Source organism: Tachysurus fulvidraco, chromosome 12 (genome assembly GCF_022655615.1).
Source record: "Tachysurus fulvidraco isolate hzauxx_2018 chromosome 12, HZAU_PFXX_2.0, whole genome shotgun sequence".
Classification (NCBI taxonomy): Eukaryota; Metazoa; Chordata; class Actinopteri; order Siluriformes; family Bagridae; genus Tachysurus; species Tachysurus fulvidraco.
This window is the reverse complement of record NC_062529.1, coordinates 24115715-24134703: the sequence shown is the minus strand read 5'-3', so window position 1 is coordinate 24134703 and position 18989 is coordinate 24115715. Positions and strand designations below refer to the sequence as shown.

General features: G+C 41.9%; 2 protein-coding genes across 7 annotated transcripts in view; both read left to right on the top strand.

Annotated features, from left to right (window-relative positions):
• Nucleotides 1–11201, top strand: part of gale (UDP-galactose-4-epimerase) — a 15681-nt gene extending 4480 nt beyond the window's left edge. For all 3 annotated transcript variants that reach the window (XM_047821086.1, XM_027175182.2, XM_027175183.2), the window contains 9 exons: nucleotides 1–90; nucleotides 3822–3935; nucleotides 4091–4267; nucleotides 4591–4704; nucleotides 5041–5107; nucleotides 5188–5273; nucleotides 7662–7739; nucleotides 8081–8195; nucleotides 10794–11201. The exon at nucleotides 1–90 is cut by the window's left edge. In XM_047821086.1, coding sequence (XP_047677042.1) covers nucleotides 1–90; nucleotides 3822–3935; nucleotides 4091–4267; nucleotides 4591–4704; nucleotides 5041–5107; nucleotides 5188–5273; nucleotides 7662–7739; nucleotides 8081–8195; nucleotides 10794–10855 — 903 coding nt within the window. In that variant the 3' untranslated portion in view covers nucleotides 10856–11201. The remainder of the gene's footprint in view (nucleotides 91–3821; nucleotides 3936–4090; nucleotides 4268–4590; nucleotides 4705–5040; nucleotides 5108–5187; nucleotides 5274–7661; nucleotides 7740–8080; nucleotides 8196–10793) is intronic.
• Nucleotides 11202–12917: 1716 nt separating this feature from the next.
• Nucleotides 12918–18168, top strand: zbtb8a (zinc finger and BTB domain containing 8A). Of its 4 annotated transcripts, none has more exons than XM_027175178.2 (4): nucleotides 12918–13117; nucleotides 15807–16546; nucleotides 16741–16910; nucleotides 17318–18156. In XM_027175178.2, the coding sequence occupies exons 1-4, from the start codon at nucleotides 13053–13055 to the stop codon at nucleotides 17633–17635; spliced, it is 1293 nt and encodes a 430-aa protein (XP_027030979.1). In that variant the 5' UTR covers nucleotides 12918–13052; the 3' UTR covers nucleotides 17636–18156. The 4 variants fall into 4 exon arrangements, with proteins under 4 accessions (XP_027030979.1, XP_047677039.1, XP_047677038.1 ...); XM_047821083.1 differs by lacking the exon at nucleotides 12918–13117 and adding an exon at nucleotides 13209–13229 and having other exon boundaries at nucleotides 17318–18168; XM_047821082.1 differs by lacking the exon at nucleotides 12918–13117 and adding an exon at nucleotides 13280–14198 and having other exon boundaries at nucleotides 17318–18168.
• The last annotated feature ends 821 nt before the right edge of the window (nucleotides 18169–18989 follow it).

Below are 18989 nucleotides of genomic sequence, written 5' to 3'. Positions count from 1 at the left end.
CGCAGGGTGGAAAAGTTTCTGAACTCCAAGATCGAGTTTCAGGAGCTGGACCTGCTGGACAAACCAGGCTTGGAGAAAATCTTCAAACAGGTACACACACACACACACACACACACACACACACACACACACGATGATCTAAACCGAGAGAAAGACCTCAGTTACATTTATGCAGCAGTTTGGAGGTTTGTCCTTATTCTACACTTCACTCTGTGTAATTAAGATCATCGTAACGTTTAATGCGCTAAACACATGCCAGCTTCATCACGTGTGTGTGTGAGAGTGTGTGTGTGAGTGTGCGTGTGTGTGTGTGTATATGTATGTGTACAGTATGTGTGTGTGTGTGTGTGTATGTGTGTGTATGTGTGTGTGTATGTGTATATGTGTGTGTGTGTGTGTGTGTGTGTGTGTGTGTGTGTGTGTGTGTGTATAGGTATGTGTACAGAATGTGTGTGTGTATGTGTGTGTATGTGTGTGTGTGCGTACATGTGTGTCTGTGTGTGTATAGTTGTATGTGTGTGTGTGTGTGTATAGTTGTGTATGTGTGCGTGTGTGTGTGTATGTGTGTGTGTGTCTGTGTGTGTGTATAGTTGTGTATGTGTGCGTCTGTGTGTGTGTGTGTGTGTGTGTGTGTGTGTGTGTGTGTGTGTGTGTGTGTGTGTGTGTGTGTGTGTGTGGATGCTGTTTCACTTTCCTTTATGGAAGCAGCTGTTGTGTGAAACTGCTTCTGAACAATCGTTTTTTTTTTTCACTTTTCCTGTCTTTCTGTTTAGCTAAAATCAAATAACACACAGTTATAAGCAGCACAAGGGTCAGTGTCACATAAAGAACTGATCTGTGTCTGTCTGTCTGTCTCACTGTCAGTCTGTCTGGACATGTCTTATTCCTGTCTGTCTCTCTGTCAGTCTGTCTGGACATGTCTTATTCCTGTCTGTCTCTCTGTCAGTCTGTCTGGACATGTCTTATTCCTGTCTGTCTCTCTGTCAGTCTGTCTGGACATGTCTTATTCCTGTCTGTCTCTCTGTCAGTCTGTCTGGACATGTCTTATTCCTGTCTGTCTCTCTGTCAGTCTGTCTGGACATGTCTTACTCCTGTCTGTCTCTCTGTCAGTCTGTCTGGACATGTCTTATTCCTGTCTGTCTCTCTGTCAGTCTGTCTGGACATGTCTTATTCCTGTCTGTCTCTCTGTCAGTCTGTCTGGACATGTCTTATTCCTGTCTGTCTCTCTGTCAGTCTGTCTGGACATGTCTTATTCCTGTCTGTCTCTCTGTCAGTCTGTCTGGACATGTCTTATTCCTGTCTGTCTCTCTGTCAGTCTGTCTGGACATGTCTTATTCCTGTCTGTCTCTCTGTCAGTCTGTCTGGACATGTCTTATTCCTGTCTGTCTCTCTGTCAGTCTGTCTGGACATGTCTTATTCCTGTCTGTCTCTCTGTCAGTCTGTCTGGACATGTCTTATTCCTGTCTGTCTCTCTGTCAGTCTGTCTGGACATGTCTTATTCCTGTCTGTCTCTCTGTCAGTCTGTCTGGACATGTCTTATTCCTGTCTGTCTCTCTGTCAGTCTGTCTGGACATGTCTTATTCCTGTCTGTTTAAACATTTTCTGGTCAGTCTGCCTGCCTGTCTGTCTGTCTGTTTGTCTGCCTGTCTGTCTAATGGAGACCAGGAACGATGTACAGACAGATACTGTAGGAACAATGGACAGACAAACTGACAGACAGACAAGCAGAGAAACGGGCTGAGAAAGTGGCAAATGGACAAGAACATGTACAGACAGACAGACAGACAGACAGACAGACAGACAGACAGACAGACAGACAGACAGACAGGGAAATGCATGAGTGTAAACAGGAAGACGGGTAAAGAGGAATTGTACAAAATGGACAAAGAGAAATAGAGAGAGAGATGGCGAGAGATTGGGAGAGCAAGCAGCATACAGGCAGACAGACAGGTACAGGAAAGACAGACAGACAGACAGACAGACAGGAAAATGAGCAGAGAGCAGGAAGGTTAACCTTCCTCCGTCTTTCCATCAGCCTGCCTGTACGTCTCTCTGCACATTTCCCTTCATCTGTTTTCCAGTCTTTCTGCCCGTCTCCGGGACATTCCTCCATCACGTGTCCCTTCATGTATAAAAACGGCTTTACTTGCCGTATATAATTCTTCTTACTTTCTGAATATGTAAATGAACATTTTTGGATCTTCTCCTTTCACATGGCCGAGCAGATCGTAAAACGGTCACGTGAAGCATACAGACTTTAAACCTTAACTCTTTTAACCAGCTACACTTTATAGACACTATATACACATACCGTATAGCTGTTGACATAAAGCGACATGACATGACTTTAGACTGTATTACCTCACAGCTTGCACTTTGTTCAGTGCATTTATTTTTACTGGTCAGGTTTATAGAGGCTTATTGTGTCGATTCAGCAAAAAAAAAATGACTCGGGATGACAAACGATTCACCAAAATGTGGAAGAGAGAAAAAAGCAGCCAAAGGAATACAGCTGGTGTCTAATCTAAAAAAAAGAAAAAAAAGAAAAGAAAAGAAAGAAAGCAGACAACAAAGCAGCTGAGATATTTTCAGGAGGTTGTTGACCTTAAAATATTTTTAACCAGGCATCCAGCTGTTAGAAATAATTTAATTCAAAATGCTGAGGCTTTCTCTGAAATCATGTTAGATCAGATTTATTAGTATTTCCATATATAGATTCAAAGACACACCCACATTTCCATTTATGGAGTTAAAAGGCTCTACAATCTGCATATAGACCTTTATATGAAATATTGGTTTTATTTCTTTGGGTTTTTTTATCCATTATTCCTCCGATCGTCTTAAGACAGAGTTAACGAAATGTTTTATTTATGAAACGTTTTATTAATCCAGAATCCCTCAGGTTTAAAGCAGCCATTTGAACACAACGCATAACTCTACTCTAAATCCAGCCTTTTGAGGATTTCACGCAGTCTCCGATCTAATGTGTCTAATCTGGTTACGTTTGGAGATCCAGAACTAATCGTCTTATTTCGAACAGAATGCGATCTCGCTCCTGAGTGCGCGACGACCCAGAATTTTGAGATCGAAGTCGAGTCCCGATTACGACGTTAAAGGCAGGGTCTCCGATTTTTGAGAAATGCTTCAGAAAACTGAGTCGGGACGAACAATAAACAAAAATCAAAACAAACGTGTAGCCATTGAGCAGAAAGGGGCGGGGCTTGTAAATATGGGCAGAGAGAGTGTTCAGTGCGCATGTGTGACATTAGCAGGAAGCGGTTTTAACATCGACATGGAGGATAAAAACAAAGAAAGAAAGAGAAGAAAGACTTACGTTAAGGCAAGAAGTAGGACGTGTTAATATAGGATCAGCTTTCCAGCGCTGGAGAGAACTGAAGGAGCAGGAAGTTGGCCACATATTCACAGGTTGGAGTTTCCCGAGTCAATAACTCCTGAGCTAAACGCTGTTACTACACAAATAACACCTCTTTTCTATCGTAGTAATGTAGAGAGGCAGCTACAACCGCGTTTTGTGTAGTAACAGCGTTTAGCTCAGGAGTTACTGACTCGGGGAAACTCCGACCTGTGAATATGTGGCCGACTTTACTTAAGACGCCGAGGCGCTTTTTTCCTTCTCGATAGGTGAGTAACGTTGGTTTTGCTTTGTTACACAGAACTAATATATGCCTTTGTCCTTTACATGATTATGCTTGTGTGCCAAATGTCAACATTAGCTTTCAAACATCGGAGACCCTGCCTTTAAGTTTAAAGTTTCAAATCTGATCACCGTCATGACCGTATTGTCTGTCTCTGATCTCCAGCACTCGTTCTACGCCGTAATGCACTTTGCCGGACTGAAAGCTGTGGGAGAATCGGTGGAACAACCGCTACGCTACTACAGGGTGAATCTCACCGGTACCATCAACCTGCTGGAGGTGAGCTTCATTCCGCTCATGTTTATCTTTATCATATAAACTAATTGTATACATTTTGGCAACCACCATCTCATACCAGAGCTTCAGGCATTCTGGAAAGTGCTACCTGTAGAAGTCACCAGAAACAGTATGAACACAGTATGTGTGTGTTCTAGGTGATGCAAGCCCATGGGGTACACAATATAGTGTTCAGTAGCTCAGCGACGGTGTACGGCGATCCTCAGAAACTCCCCATCGACGAGCAGCACCCAGCCGGAGGCTGCACAAACCCTTACGGCAAAACCAAGTTCTTCATCGAGGAGATGATCCGGGATCAGTGCAATGCAGAAAAGGTATACAAGGAAAAAAAAGATCTCGTTAGATCTCAAACCAATCATCTCAACCAATAAGAGATGCTACTGTGAACGCAAAGACTCTTAGGACTCGTACGCACCGTTTGTCTTTACTCTTCTTCACCTGTATACTGGGACGAGAGGACGTTCCCTTTCGGGTCTGGTTCCTCTTAAGGCTTCTTTCTCATGCTATCTCAGGGAACTCATCCTCACTACAGTCACCTCTATATATATATATATATATGTTTTAAATCGAATACATTTCTTTCATTTGGCTCATCAGTCCAAACCTCATCGGTAATCCAATCGAATTCCTCCGTCAGGACTGGAATGCCGTGTTGCTCAGGTACTTCAACCCCATCGGTGCTCACGTCTCGGGCCAGATCGGTGAAGATCCACAGGGAATCCCTAACAACCTTCTACCATATGTTGCCCAGGTAACCTTTCTGACCAATCAGAGAACACGTCGTTCAGATTCGATGGCAATTTAAGTGATAGTCGAAGTCACCTCGGTGGTTAATCCTGTTTCCCAGGATTATAAATAAAGTAATGATACAATTGCTGTTAGCTTATTATCTTGGTGAAGAACACGGGAAATAATCAGCTACGCCGTACAAATAAGCATTTGGTATGGTTCTAAAATATTTCTGAGGGTTGAAACCCAAATCCCGTCCCTCTGTATCTACGTATCTGATTTATACACGATAAAACACGTTTTATTTTATTCGAGACTAGATATTCTGTAATGGTTGGTTTGACCTTTGGTGTCCCAGGTGGCCATTGGGAGACGAAAACATCTCAACGTCTTCGGAAACGACTACAAGACGATCGACGGAACAGGTACCGAAGAACTGATGGTGGGCGTGTAAAGACGATCATGTCGTGTACTTGCCTGCTTTACAAACCTTTTCTCCTTGTAGGAGTGAGAGACTACATTCATGTGGTGGACTTGGCAAAGGGACACATCGCAGCCCTGAAGAAGCTGAAGGATAACTCTGGCTGCAAGGTGGCTGAATTTCTCACTTGTCCAACTACATTTGTAGCAAATTTGCGATCGCAATGGGCAAAAATCTCTACAGGGAAAAGTGTACGGTCAAATGGTTAAGTTTTATATGTTTAAAATGCACTTTGCAGCCAAAAGTATATGGACACCTGATTATATTTTATTCCCTCTTAGCTGTTATGATCGGGTCCGCTCATGTCTTCTTACATTTACAGCATTTATCAGACACTCTTATCCAGAGTGACTTACATTTTTTTTATTTCAGTTTATACACCTGAGCAATTGAGGATTAAGGGCCTTGCTCAGGGGCCCTGCAGTGGCAACTTGGTGGACCTGGGATTCAAACCAATGACCTTCCGATCAGTAGTCGAACACCTTAACCACTGAGCTACCGCATCCCATCTTCTGGAAGGCTTTCCATTAGATGTCTTCACGGGTCCACTTAGTCCACTTAGACCCGAGACCCGATGGTGCTATTATTATACCGGACCCGTGTCCGACATCAGGTCTCGGGTAATTTAAAATGAATGTGTTTTTACCGAACGGGCCCGAGAAGACCCGAACTACTGTATCTCGTGTGTGTGCATCGACTCGAGTCCTTTTCCAACCTCTCCTCTGTTTGCCAAGACCGCTTGCGAAGTCGTGTGACTGGCGGTAAGCTAATTTTCGTTGAAACAGACCTGTCAATCAACTTTGAATCCACACTGTAGCGGTTACACTAAAGTAACATTCGGGTCAAATCGGGTTAAAAAAAATGCCTTCGGGTCGGACTCGGGTCTAATTTTTTCGGGTTTGTCTCGGTTCAGGTCTTTCTTAAAAAATATATATATATATATATATATTTATACACACACACACACATGTCGGGTTCGGGTAAAAATTGATTTGGGTTACTTCGGGTCGGGTACATTTTTTAGACCCAAGAAGACCTCTACTTTCCACTAGATGTTGGAGCGTAGCTGTAGGGATTTGTTTTCAATCAGCAGCTCCACCTCATTCCAAAGGTGTTCAGTGGGGTTGAGTTAGAGTCAGGGCTCTGTGCAGGACACCCAAGTTCTTTCACCCCAACCTTATCCTCCACACCGTGTCTTCATGGAGCTCTGGGATGTCATGCCAAAACAGTATGTAATGCTACAGCACACAAGGACAATTGTTCTGTACAATTGTTTCCAGATTTGTGGAAACGGTTTGGAGAAGAACCACGTATGGCCACGTGATGGTCAGGTGTGCACAAACCTTTGGCCATACAGTGTAAAAGACGTCTAAAGTTTGACCACTGAAGCAATAAAAGGTTTTAAATCAGGAGACGTGAGAGAAAATCTGTGCTAAATATGTCCTTTGTGTTTTATCCATTATTACTTTCCAACACTGGAGGAATTCAGTAAAACATATTTTTAGTTATTTTGTGCGTCATCAGTTACTAGTTACAGTTACTTGTTACTTCATTCAAAAAGTAACTCGATTACATTGTTGATTATTTACACCAAAAAGTAACGTGTTACTGTTAAAAATAACTTTTAGTTACTTTTTTAAAGAACATTCTTTAATGTTCCCATTAATGCCCTTTTATGCGTTATGGTCTATACAAACACAAAACTGGCTAACAGTCCGGTTATAACCTAGTCGCTGTTGTTTGGCCGGAGGGGCTTGACTCACTTCGAGTGTGTCCACAGACACCGGGTTAGCTTCTAGCTTCATCGAGGCATGCAGTTTATACTAGAGGTCTTCTTCGAATCACTATTTACCCGATCCCGACGTGCATCATTTTTATTTATTTTTTTAAGAAAGACCCGACTCGAGACAAACCCGAAAAAAGTCCGACCCGACCCGTTGGCAATTTTTTTTAACCCGACTGTTAACTCTCGACTTTTTTAACTCTACACTAAAGTAACCGCTACAACGTGGATTCAAAATTGATTGACAGGTCTGTTTCAAAGAAAATTAGCTTACCGCCAGCCACATGTCCCCAGCCACATGTCGCAAGCGGTCTTGGCAAACGGAGGAGAGGTTGGAAAAGGACTCGAGTCGATGCACACACACGAGATACAGTAGTTCGGGGCTTCTCGGGTCCGTTCGGTAAAAACACATTCATTTTAAATTACCCGAGACCCGATGCAGCTATATATACCATATAATAACCATCAGGTTTCTGTAGCGGTTCTATGAGGTCCAGGTCCTTCACGGTCTTAATTTCCTTCGCTAGTTGCTAGCATTTTACAGGGCACATAGTAAGGATGCCGCTGGAAGGCGATTATTTGCAAAAATGTTCTTTGACAATTTCCTGCATCTGTCCTTAGACTTCTATTATAACTGAGGTTCCCTATGAGAACCGAGAACCCTTTCCTGTTTGTGTGGTATACCTTTAATCAGTTTATTTCTCTTTCTGTACAGGTGTATAACCTGGGAACGGGTACCGGCTACTCTGTGTTACAGATGGTGAAGGCTATGGAGAAGGCTTCAGGAAGAGAAGTGAGCATTTATGTATCTAACGCTAATTTCTAACGTTGTGTAATGTTTAATGTTTAATTATATAAAAGCTTTTCTTCGCAATGCACCTGAGCTAATAAATGTTACATGACAAATGGCCTGGTCTCATATTCACTGTCACTGTGTCTCTCGGCTGCCTGTATAAAGAACTAAATCTATTAACTTAATCTTAACTTAATTAATCTATAAATCTAAGTCTCAACGTATGCTAGCATCGATCGTTTTCTGAAACCAATTGAACAGCGAGCGTTTTGTTTAGTACAAAATAAACATCAGCAAAAAAATTCTGCTTATGAAATGTGTTGTTTTTTCTTCCCCTGAAGATTGCATATGAGATCGCCCCCCGGAGGGGCGGAGACATCGCCTCGTGCTACGCGGACCCCCGTCTGGCGGAGAAGGAGCTCGGCTGGAAGGCTGATTTTGACCTAGAGAGGATGTGTACGTATGAATGCTGCGATTCCTCTCAGACTGCAGGAGCATGACAAAATACTACAATTTTACTTTTTTATTCAGTTTAAAGAAAACATGCACTTTTGCAAGCTCCGGTATTATTGGCACCATTAAGGGTGGGGTTTCCGATTTTTGAGAAATGCTTCCTTTTTTTGAAAAGAGTTCCGTGTCGTTTCTGGGTTGTTGTTTTTTCCAAGAACTTCATGCTTTGGATTTTTTTTGCTAGTTCAGACTACAACTGATGTCTGGACATCTTCAGTGGTATGAGAAACACTTAGCTTAAAGGTGCAGTGCACGATCTCTGAAAGCCAATGTTGACATTTGAAATCACCTAAACAAACACGCCCTTGACCCAAATAGGTGTCACCCCTGTTCTAATAGCTCCGCCCCACACATACATACGTGACCCAGGCGACTATAGTGGCGGAACCTGTTGGGGCGGCTGCCGAGGGGATATTATTATCAATAAATGAACACAATGAGTAATACTATGGTAATACAGATGTGTTTTTGTAGTACTGTGTGTTGTAGCGTGAAAGGTTTAGCTCCGTTTCACGCAGAAGACGACGTTCGACACCTAGAACCCGAGGCAGAGGTAACAGCAGGTATCCTCCATGTCGATGTTTCAATCGCTTTCTGCTAACATCGAACATGCGCACTGAACACTCTCTCCACCGCATATTGACAAGAAACGCCCCTTTCTGCTCATTGGCTACATGGTTGTTTTGTTTGTCGAGCAGTTAAATTGATAAAAGTGAGTGAGTGTGTGTGGAATCATAGGATCTGACTACTACCTACACATATGATGCCAAACTGGAGGCTGGAAGCTCTTTAGCTCCAAAGCAAATCTGAAAAAAAAAGCCTAGTGCACGGCTCCTTACAGTTGCTACCTAATTTGTCTGATCACTTTAATCTAATATGTTCAATTAGTAACCATAACAAAACAAACAAATAAATGATGTCTGGTTGGACTCTAAGGTGTTCTAACTGAGTTCTAACTGTTCGGACTCTAACCGAGTCGGGCCGAAAAATAAACAAAAAACAAAACTAACATGTAGCCAATGAGCAGAAAGGGGCGTGTCTTGTCGATATGGGCGGAGAGAGTGTTCGGTGCGCATGTGTGACATTAGCAGGAAGCGGTTTTAACATCGACATGGAGGATAAAAACAAAGAAAGAAAGAGAAGAAAGACTTACGATAAGGCAAGAAGTAGGACGTGTTAATATAGGATCAGCTTTCCAGCGCTGGAGAGAACTGAAGGAGCAGGAAGTTGGCCACATATTCACAGGTTGGAGTTTCCCGAGTCAATAACTCCTGAGCTAAACGCTGTTACTACACAAATAACACCTCTTTTCTATCGTAGTAATGTAGAGAGGCAGCTACAACCGCATTTTGTGTAGTAACAGCGTTTAGCTCAGGAGTTATCGACTCGGGAAACTCCGACCTGTGAATATGTGGCCGACTTTACTTAAATCGCCGAGGCGCTTTTTTCCTTCTCGATAGGTGAGTAACGTTGGTTTTGCTTTGTTACACAGAACTAATATATGCCTTTGTCCTTTACATCATTATGCTTGTGTGGCATTTTTGCTTGTTTGTTTATCTACAATCGTATTGTTCTTCCCTTCAGCTATGATAAAGATACATTTCTTTCCATTAGTCGCCTGGGTTACGTACGTATGTGTGGGCGGAGCTATCGATTCAGGGGTGGGACCCGTTTGGGTTAGGGGCGTGTTTGTTTTGGTGATTTTATATGTCAACATTGGCTTTCAAACAACGGAGACCCCACCTTTAACACAGGAAAATATGACAGAACTGATAAAACTAAATAAAGTGTGAAACCCACAAATAAATAAATAAATAGATAGATAGATAGATAGATAGATAGATAGATAGATAGATAGATAGATAGATAGATAGATAGATAGATAGATAGATAGATAAAGTTGGTACACCTTCAAATTCTTATTAACAACATGAGACTTATTTCCATTTCCTTCAAATCCATCTTGAACTCCAATATCTCTAGAGCCGTCTATATAAATATGTTTAAATACGTTTTTCCACCCTTTATTCCCCATATCTCAATATTTAAAATATATAAAACATCACGTTGAGAGAGTAACTGTGGAATATTGATGAATATAAGCAAAAGGAATAAATTCATTAATTGAGGATCGCTGAATTATTAAAGCTCATAGATTACAGAACTGATTTCGGTTTTGTTAAATGAACGCATTTCTAAAATTATCAAAAATTTCATGCGACCCAAAAGAAAGGTTGAAACTTTCTGCCCAGAATATTATAATAACCCAACATATACTTTTTTTTAAAATAACTATATAAAATTATGTTTATGTTAAAAGATTGTATTACATTAAAAACAGAAATATGTAAAATTATGTTAAATCTTTTTTTTATATATTGTAACTATAGTCGTCCTATTGCATAAAATATCGATAAATTGACGTTTATTTTGAGAGTTTAATATGAAAAATTGGATTAGATATAAACAAAGTTTCAAACTTTTTCCAATGTGTTGGAGCACAAACCTGATTACATCATTTCCTGTCCATTTATTTCCCCTTAGGTGAAGACTTGTGGCGCTGGCAATCCCAGAATCCTACGGGCTTCACTAACGCCACAGGGTAAGGAAACGAAAACACGCAGACGTGACGACCAGCTGAAACGAATCCCAACTGAAGCAAAGCCATAAACCTCCTTTTCTATAAAATATATATATACACACACACACACACACACACCTTGATTCAACATGAAGAAACCTCATGACACTGCGGATGCAATTCTCAACGATTCTGTGCTGTTTCTATGTGTTTACATTATTAGCAAGCCGTCGTCTTGTTAGCTCGGTTTAGAACGTTAGCATTCCTCAAAGTTATTTCTAATTCAAATATTAAACTGGGCCAAATTTAACTTTGTTTGTACCTGGACATGTCGGACTATAAAGATTAAATTAAATCTTTTTTTGAAAAGAGCTCCGTGTTGTTGATGGGTTGTTGTATTTTTTCCAATAACATCACGCTTTGGAATTTTTTTTTGGAACTGATGTCTGGACATCTTCAGTGGTATGAGAAACACTTAGCTTAAAGGTGCGGTGCACGATCTCTGAAAGGCAATGTTGACATTTGAAATCACCTAAACAAACACGCCCCAAACCAAATAGGTGTCACCCCTGTTTTGATAGCTCCGCCCCACACATACATACGCGACCCAGGCGACTATTATGGCGGAACGTGTTGGGGCAGCTGCCAGAGGGGATGTTATTATCAATAAATGAACACAATGAGTAATACTATGGTAATACAGATGTGTTTTTGTAGTACTGTGTGTTGTAGCGTGAAAGGTTTAGCTCCGTTTCACCCAGAAGACGACGTTCGAACCCGAGGCAGAGGTAACGGCAGGTATCCGCCATGTCAGTGTTTCAATTGCTTTCTGCTAACATGCGCAATGAACACTCTCTCCGCCGCATATTGACAAGACACGCCCCTTTCTGGTCATTGGCTACATGTTCGTGCACCCCACCTTTAACTTCTGAAAAACTGATAAAAGTGAGTGAGTGAGTGTGGAATCATAGGATCTGACTACTACCTACACATATGATGCCAAACTGGAGGCTAGAGCTCCTTACAGTTGCTACCTCATTTGTCTGATCACTTTAATCTAATATGTTCAATTTGACACCACAAAACAAACAAATAAATCGTGTCAGGTTGGACTCTAAAGTGTTCTTTGGATGGAAGGTTCAGGGGGGAGAAAAAAAACACTCAATGGCTCGAAATAATTAGCCAAAATATCAGTGCAGACGTTTAAGTGAAGAGGATAATATTTGAAAACCATCTGTACCAGAGGAGTCGATGAATATTTTACAGTTAAAAGACTCCCTGATGCTGAACACTCGGAGAACCGCTGACCTGGTGAATGTCTTATCGATCAGCTGATCGTTTTATAGTTCGAGATACTTGTGGTATGTATTTTGTTATTTTATTTTAAATATATAAGAAAAGTAATAAAGCATTTTTATTCTTCTGTTTCCTTATTTCTATATAAGAATAAAGCAATTTTTTTTAATTGAAGGAAAGGAACAGTTATCTCGAGTTACTGCCACTCATACACCTTAATAAATGATTTTTTATTAATAAATGATGACGGCATTTAACTGAAATAAGTGTATTTTATATAAAAAATAGATTTTAAACTTTTATAAGAATGATAAGAAGTCTTAAAAAATAAAACTTTTTTCTCTCACACATTCTTGAATTTTTTTTTCTACCCCGTCACAATTATTGGAACTCCACAAATTGTTATGAACCGTTATTTCAGTACATAATTAACATTTTAATGTGTTGGGTGCGGCACATGCCTTTTGTTGACACTGAAATGCGGTGTTTTTTCCCTCCATGGTGCAGCAGATATGGAGGTTTATAATGCATGAAGGTGTGAGAGCGCAAACAATACAATAAACACGCAGGACAACGAAAGTGTTGTCACCCAGAATCACTGGGGCTTCCAACAGGGAATACAACAGCGTTCTCATACCCTGAGACGCAAGAATCTGTGCTTGTGCATAAATAATGGCACCTTTAACTATCACAGGAGGGTTGCATGTCTGTAACTTTAAGCGCGTCTTACTGCCCCAAGCGGGCTCTCTGAACGCCCACGTCAGCACACTCGGGTTTTTTTTTTTTTTTTTTTTTTTATCCCTCCCTCCTCCCGCACAACCGGGTTTCGGTCTTTCGGGCTGAGCAGGAAGCGATCTGTAGGGGGAGAAAAATAAATACTACTGCTGCTACTACGACCACCACTACCGGTACCACCAGCTAAGAAAATGGAGATGGTGTGTGAGAACGGTGGGCGCCGACCGTACAGGACACCGAGCGAGGCGGATCGGCAGTGAGTAGCGCGGAGTGGTTGTGTTTGTTTCGGGGATGTAAGACGGAAGCGGGTGGGCGACGCGACGGGCTCTGAGGTCGCCGCGCTATTGCGCATTCCGTGCGCAAAAATGGTGCGCCCACGGTTCCGCGCACCACCACCACCACACGTGAATTTATGGACAAATGATCAGGCGTTTTAGTTGATAATCCGTGCTTTAGACATTCACGTGTTCACGTGTTAATAATACGCTACCACGGTTGAATTGGTGAAGCATGGTGCGTTTTTGTCCTCCTAAAGGGCGAGGTCGGATGGGCTGAACCGCTTGGGTTTTACTTGCCCGTTTTGAGCAGCGATTCTTCACCTAAATGTTCGCTCGTATCCGTGCGTTATTTGCGCGTTGTGCGGGTGTAGATTAATCCTATGCATGCACGGGTTCGACTACTTCATTATCCTCCTCGACATTACTGTAAAAATATCTCCGTATAAAAACATATCCTTTTTTCCTGTGAGACTAAACAAACAAACAAAACAACTAAATCTTATTTATCTTGGTAAAGTTTAACGCTGACTTTCTCGCCTTTCTCTGCTTTTTGAGACGCGACCCGACTCGGGTGTAGCTCCCGCCCCCTTTTCGGTGCCAGCGTTTGAGTGACAGGCTCTTCAGCCAATCAGCGTGTCCGATGGGCTCTCAACTCCTCCTTTCTTTCTCCACTGAACAAAGGATGGCCTGGGAGTGTTATTTGGAGAGGATAACCCAGAAATGAAGTGCTCTCCGACACATGAAGGGATCAGGAGCATATTTACGCAGATTTTTAAACTTCCTTAACGTATAACAGATGATAAAATATATGTCCATTTGTGTAGTTTGGAACTGAAGCTTAATTTGATTTGCTTCATGCCAACTGCATCCTAGAAAATTCCACATCATCTTGGGATCTCCAATAGCTTTTTTTTTCAGCACCTGAGATGATAAGGCGTAGATGGTGCTAATGTGGCCAATTAGCTTCCGTTCAGTAACCTTCAACCCAAGTGCAAAAAAGATACCAAGCACAATAATGTTACTGCACCTGAGGGATATATTCACAAAATGCTGATGGTGGTGTGTTTTTATTTATTTATTTATTTATTTATATACACATAACTGATCCACTTTTTCTCTATAGAGAACCTTTTTGTTGGCATGCGATTCTAAAAGTGTAAAACATGGCAGTTCGTCTAAACAAAAAAAATGAATAAAACCTTTTGGAGTCCAATGAGATCGCCGTCAGATATTACATCTCGACTTTTCTAGATCTGCATGTCTGGAAATGGGGTCAGTGGCCCCTAGGGGACTGTTCAGTGTGGTGAGGGGGTCGAATTTATTACTATTATTTATTTATTTGGACATGATAATGAATTACTGTCGAGGTTGTTATAACTGTTGCCGTTATCATTTTGTACAATCCTAATTGTCTGGACACGCATTAAATCTCTACATTTTATTAAACTACAGCATCAACTAAATAAAAAGAATTAGAGCATATTAAATAACGGGAGTTCAGAATGACACAACTTTCTGTTTTCTGAACGTGAATCTGTTCCGTATGAAACGAACGAGTCAGGTCTGAGAAACCTTTCCCACTTCCTAACTGTCCTAATTTCCTTATCCAACACCTCCCACTTCTAACCCTTCTAACTACCCCAGACAACCATCTAACTATCCTTGTTTCTTTTTTTAAATACTAACTAGCTTCCCACTGTCTAGCTTCCTGCTAGAAGTTCCTAGCATCCTTATTCCTTATTTTTATTCCTCCTAGCTTCCCACTACCAACACCGTCCCATGTCCTACATCTCCTAGCTTCTGTATTTCTGTTTTTCAACGTCCTGAAGTTCACAGATTCACACTTTCTACACCTACTAGTTTTTTTTAACACTTTCCTACTTCTGACACTGGGGATGGGGTAACTTACCAATTGGAAGGTTGAGTTTGAATCCACTGCTGGGCTTCTGAACAAGGAGCTTAACCCTTAATTGCTCAGTTTTATAAAATAAGATAAAACGTAAGTGACTCTGGATAAATGCGTCCGTCAAATACCGTTTTAAAAAAAATGTGCCTCTTGCTTGCCATGTCCTGTACCTTGGAGTTTCGTTATTTCTTCACCTCAGCTTTTTCACTTCAAATACTTCCTTATTAATGTAACTTCTAGCTTTACATTTCCGACACCTTCCGACTTCTGACACCTCCTACCTTATCCTTCCCAGAAATTCCAACAAATCTTAACTGCCCTATTCAGATACCTCAAAAATTGACTAAAAAAAAACTGTACAAACCTGCCACTTCCAACAGTTATGACACCACAAAAGTTCCTAATTTTATTGCACTCGTTATTTTTTTTACATTCATAAAAAGCTGAATGCCATAAAGACAAATATTTAAATAATTGGATTACATTGTTCTGAATCGCATTTGGATTGAAGGCTTCAGTTTAAAAATCTTTGTTCTAGATAGAGGGAATAATAATAATAATAATAATAATAATAATAATAATAATAATAATAATAACATCATTGGGGAAAATTGTTATTTGTTTCTTTTGTAAGACAAAGCAACTCTTGAATTTACACATACAGCCTGGAGAAACCTTCCTGGTTCTAGATGGATCCAAATGTACTGCACACCATCAGAGAACAGTTTGCATCGGTGTGTAATTTTTGGATGTTATTTCAGGCCGGTGCACAGATGGACTAGCGCTGACATGTCTGCCAACCACCACAGTTGCCTCCTCAAGCAGTTGGACCAGCAGCGACGCCAGGAGCTGTTCTGCGACTGCACCGTGCTTGTAGGTGGACGCCTTTTCCGGGCACACCGCAACGTCCTATTCGGGAGTAGTGGCTACTTCCGTATGCTGCTCTCTCAGGGTGCGCAAGACAGCCTGGAACCTGCCAGGGCCTCGTTTGATGCCTTCTCCCCTGACACCTTTGCCACCATCTTAGACTTTGTGTACTCTGGTCACCTGGCTCTGGGCAGCTCTAACGTGATCGAGGTGATGTCTGCCGCCAGCTACCTGCAGATGGATAATGTTATCGCCTACTGCAAGGCCTTCATTGAGTCTTCGCTGGAGATCAGCACCAAAGAGGCGACCGAGGATGCCCTACGTCCACAGAGCGTCCTTTGGGAGCACCAGGATGACGACAAGGACGAGTATGAGGCAGAAGTGACGAATGAACAGAGCCCACAGTGCCAGCAAGTTCTGGAGACAGGCTTGAAGGAGGAGCAGGTGGGGCAGTACGAGGCTGTTAATGAGCCCAGGAGGAAAGGAACCAGGAAAAGGTCCGCCACACATCGGTACACTCCAGATGACAGTTCGCCGATCGACCTCCAGGGGGCGCCGGCGGGCACACAGAAAGCAGATGAGCTCTACGCCACCCTGCCTACCATCGTAGGAGTCGTAGGGGTGTTTAATAAAGGTAAGCATCAATGTATTTTATTGTCATCTTCTCATCACCACCACATCAAATAATTAGTCCGTTTGCAAGGAGGTTGACTAGATAGGCAGCATTTTTGGGCAATATTTGCACTCGGCAGGTAAAGACTGTTTCGATGTGTGAAAGATGCTTGTATACAACCTGTAAATCTCTCTCACACACCTTCTTGCCCTCAGACTCCACCCCCACGGTGCGTTTTAAGTGCCCATTCTGCACACACACAGTGAAGAGGAAGGCAGATCTGAAGAGACACCTGAGATGCCACACGGGTGAGAGGCCGTACCCCTGCCAGGCCTGCAGTAAACGCTTCACTCGCCTCGAGCACCTGCGCAGCCACTTTGAGACGGTGAGGAACTTGTAGACGTGCCATAACTTCCTCTCTCATATCTCCTTCTAGACATTTCTTTGTATGCTTATTAACCTCTGACTCCCTTTTCCTCTTAGCATCAAATATTACCTGTTCCTCTTTGCCTCCTTCACTTTCTTATTTCTACCTCTACCGTCTAGGATGGACTTCCTGCCCATACTAGCTTTCTCCTTCTACCACCATTTTGCTTCCCACTTCCTACCCATCCTGACTTCCTCATGCTCAGATTCAACTTCGTTCCTACTCTAGCTTCTTTTGTCCTACACATCATAGAGTCCTTATTTCTATAGGTTCTAGCTCCACACTCACTACATCTCCTAACATCCCACAACTACTAGGTTCAGTAGAGGAATAAAACTACACACAACAAAATGTTTTCCTTTCAGATCCACCAGGCGCGTAAGCTGGTGTGCCGGAAGTGTAAGCGTCACGTGACGGAGCAGAACAGCCGTGTGGTGTGCGAGGGCTCACGCCGATACCGGCTTTGTGAGGCGTGTCTGCAGGAGAGCGGCCTGGTGGCACACGATGGCACCGACACCTGCACAGAGGAACCGGGTCTTCTGCTAGGGGTGGAGGAGGACCTGGAAGGAAACCACAATTCCTCATGGGGGATGGAAGATGACGATGACCTTGCTGAGGATTCAGGAACCGACCTCATCATTCAGGAAGTGGAAGACAGCGACGAGGAGCCCAGCACGAAGTGACGCTAGTGCGTGTGCACGTGTGTGTGCACATACGAGAGCAATTTGCGCCAAATTCAGCTTAATTTCTTTTAAAGACGGGCATCTTTGAATCAAAGAAAACGTTCTATAAATGTATAATTGTATTATAAAAAAAAGAAAGTATGTCAATAGATTATTTGAACAACACAGTTGATTAAATTATTTCCTCTTGCTTCTTATATAAGGAAACACTGGCAAAAAGAGTCCTGCATTTTCCTATGACTTGCTTAGAATTGCTTTATTTACATTTTATTGCTTTATATTACATTTTATGTTCATGTCACCAAATATTTAACCCGACTGTCAAGACTCTTAATAATATTGTAGAAATTCTTGTGTTGTCCACCTCTTTACATCACCATCTGAACAATCAAGCATCATTTTCTCTTAATGGTTTATGTACAATTTTATGTAAATTAACACACTTTGCACTGTTCTATCAACCCTTATTATTATTATTATTATTATTATTATTATTATTATTTTGCTTGGTAAGACAATGATCATATTTTATTTTTACTTTTTTATGAATAAAGATATGCATTTATTATGATCATATATTCATATATCATATATTTTTTTCTTAGAGTGAATATTTACTTAAAGGTTTGACAAGAAAACGGCATTAAAATAACGCAGTAAATACAGAATTTTGAGCGAGACTATGAAATTATTTAGCGTCACGTCACCGTCCCAGTAAAGTTACTGAGCTTGTATTTATTTTTTTTCAGCGCATCATCCCTCCGTGACACTCCCTGTTTACTGAGGATGAGTATGATGTGTGTGTCGTGTGTATTTTAGCAACGGAATACTTTAGGTCAGAGTATTATCCATTTAGACATCAATTTGCATTAAATTGATTGCAGAGTAGGGTTCTACGGCATGCACGAGTTAGTACCAATCGTTTAAACAAACAATCTTTAACCAAACTGGAGTAGAGTTGAATCCACGGGTTAAATGTTTATCTATGATAATCATTCAGTAGTAGAAGTTCATTCATTCATTCATTTTCTACCGCTTATCCGAACTTCTCGGGTCACGAGGAGCCTGTGCCTATCTCAGGCGTCACTGGGCATCGAGGCAGGATACACCCTGGACGGAGTGCCAACCCATCACAGGGCACACACACACTCTCATTCACTCACACACTCACACACTACGGACAATTTTCCAGAGATGCCAATCAACCTACCATGCATGTCTTTGGACCGGGGGAGGAAACCAGAGTACCCAGAGGAAACCCCCGAGGCACGGGGAGAACATGCAAACTCCACACACACAAGGCGGAGGCGGGGATCGAACCCCCAACCCTGGAGGTGTGAGTCGAACGTGCTAA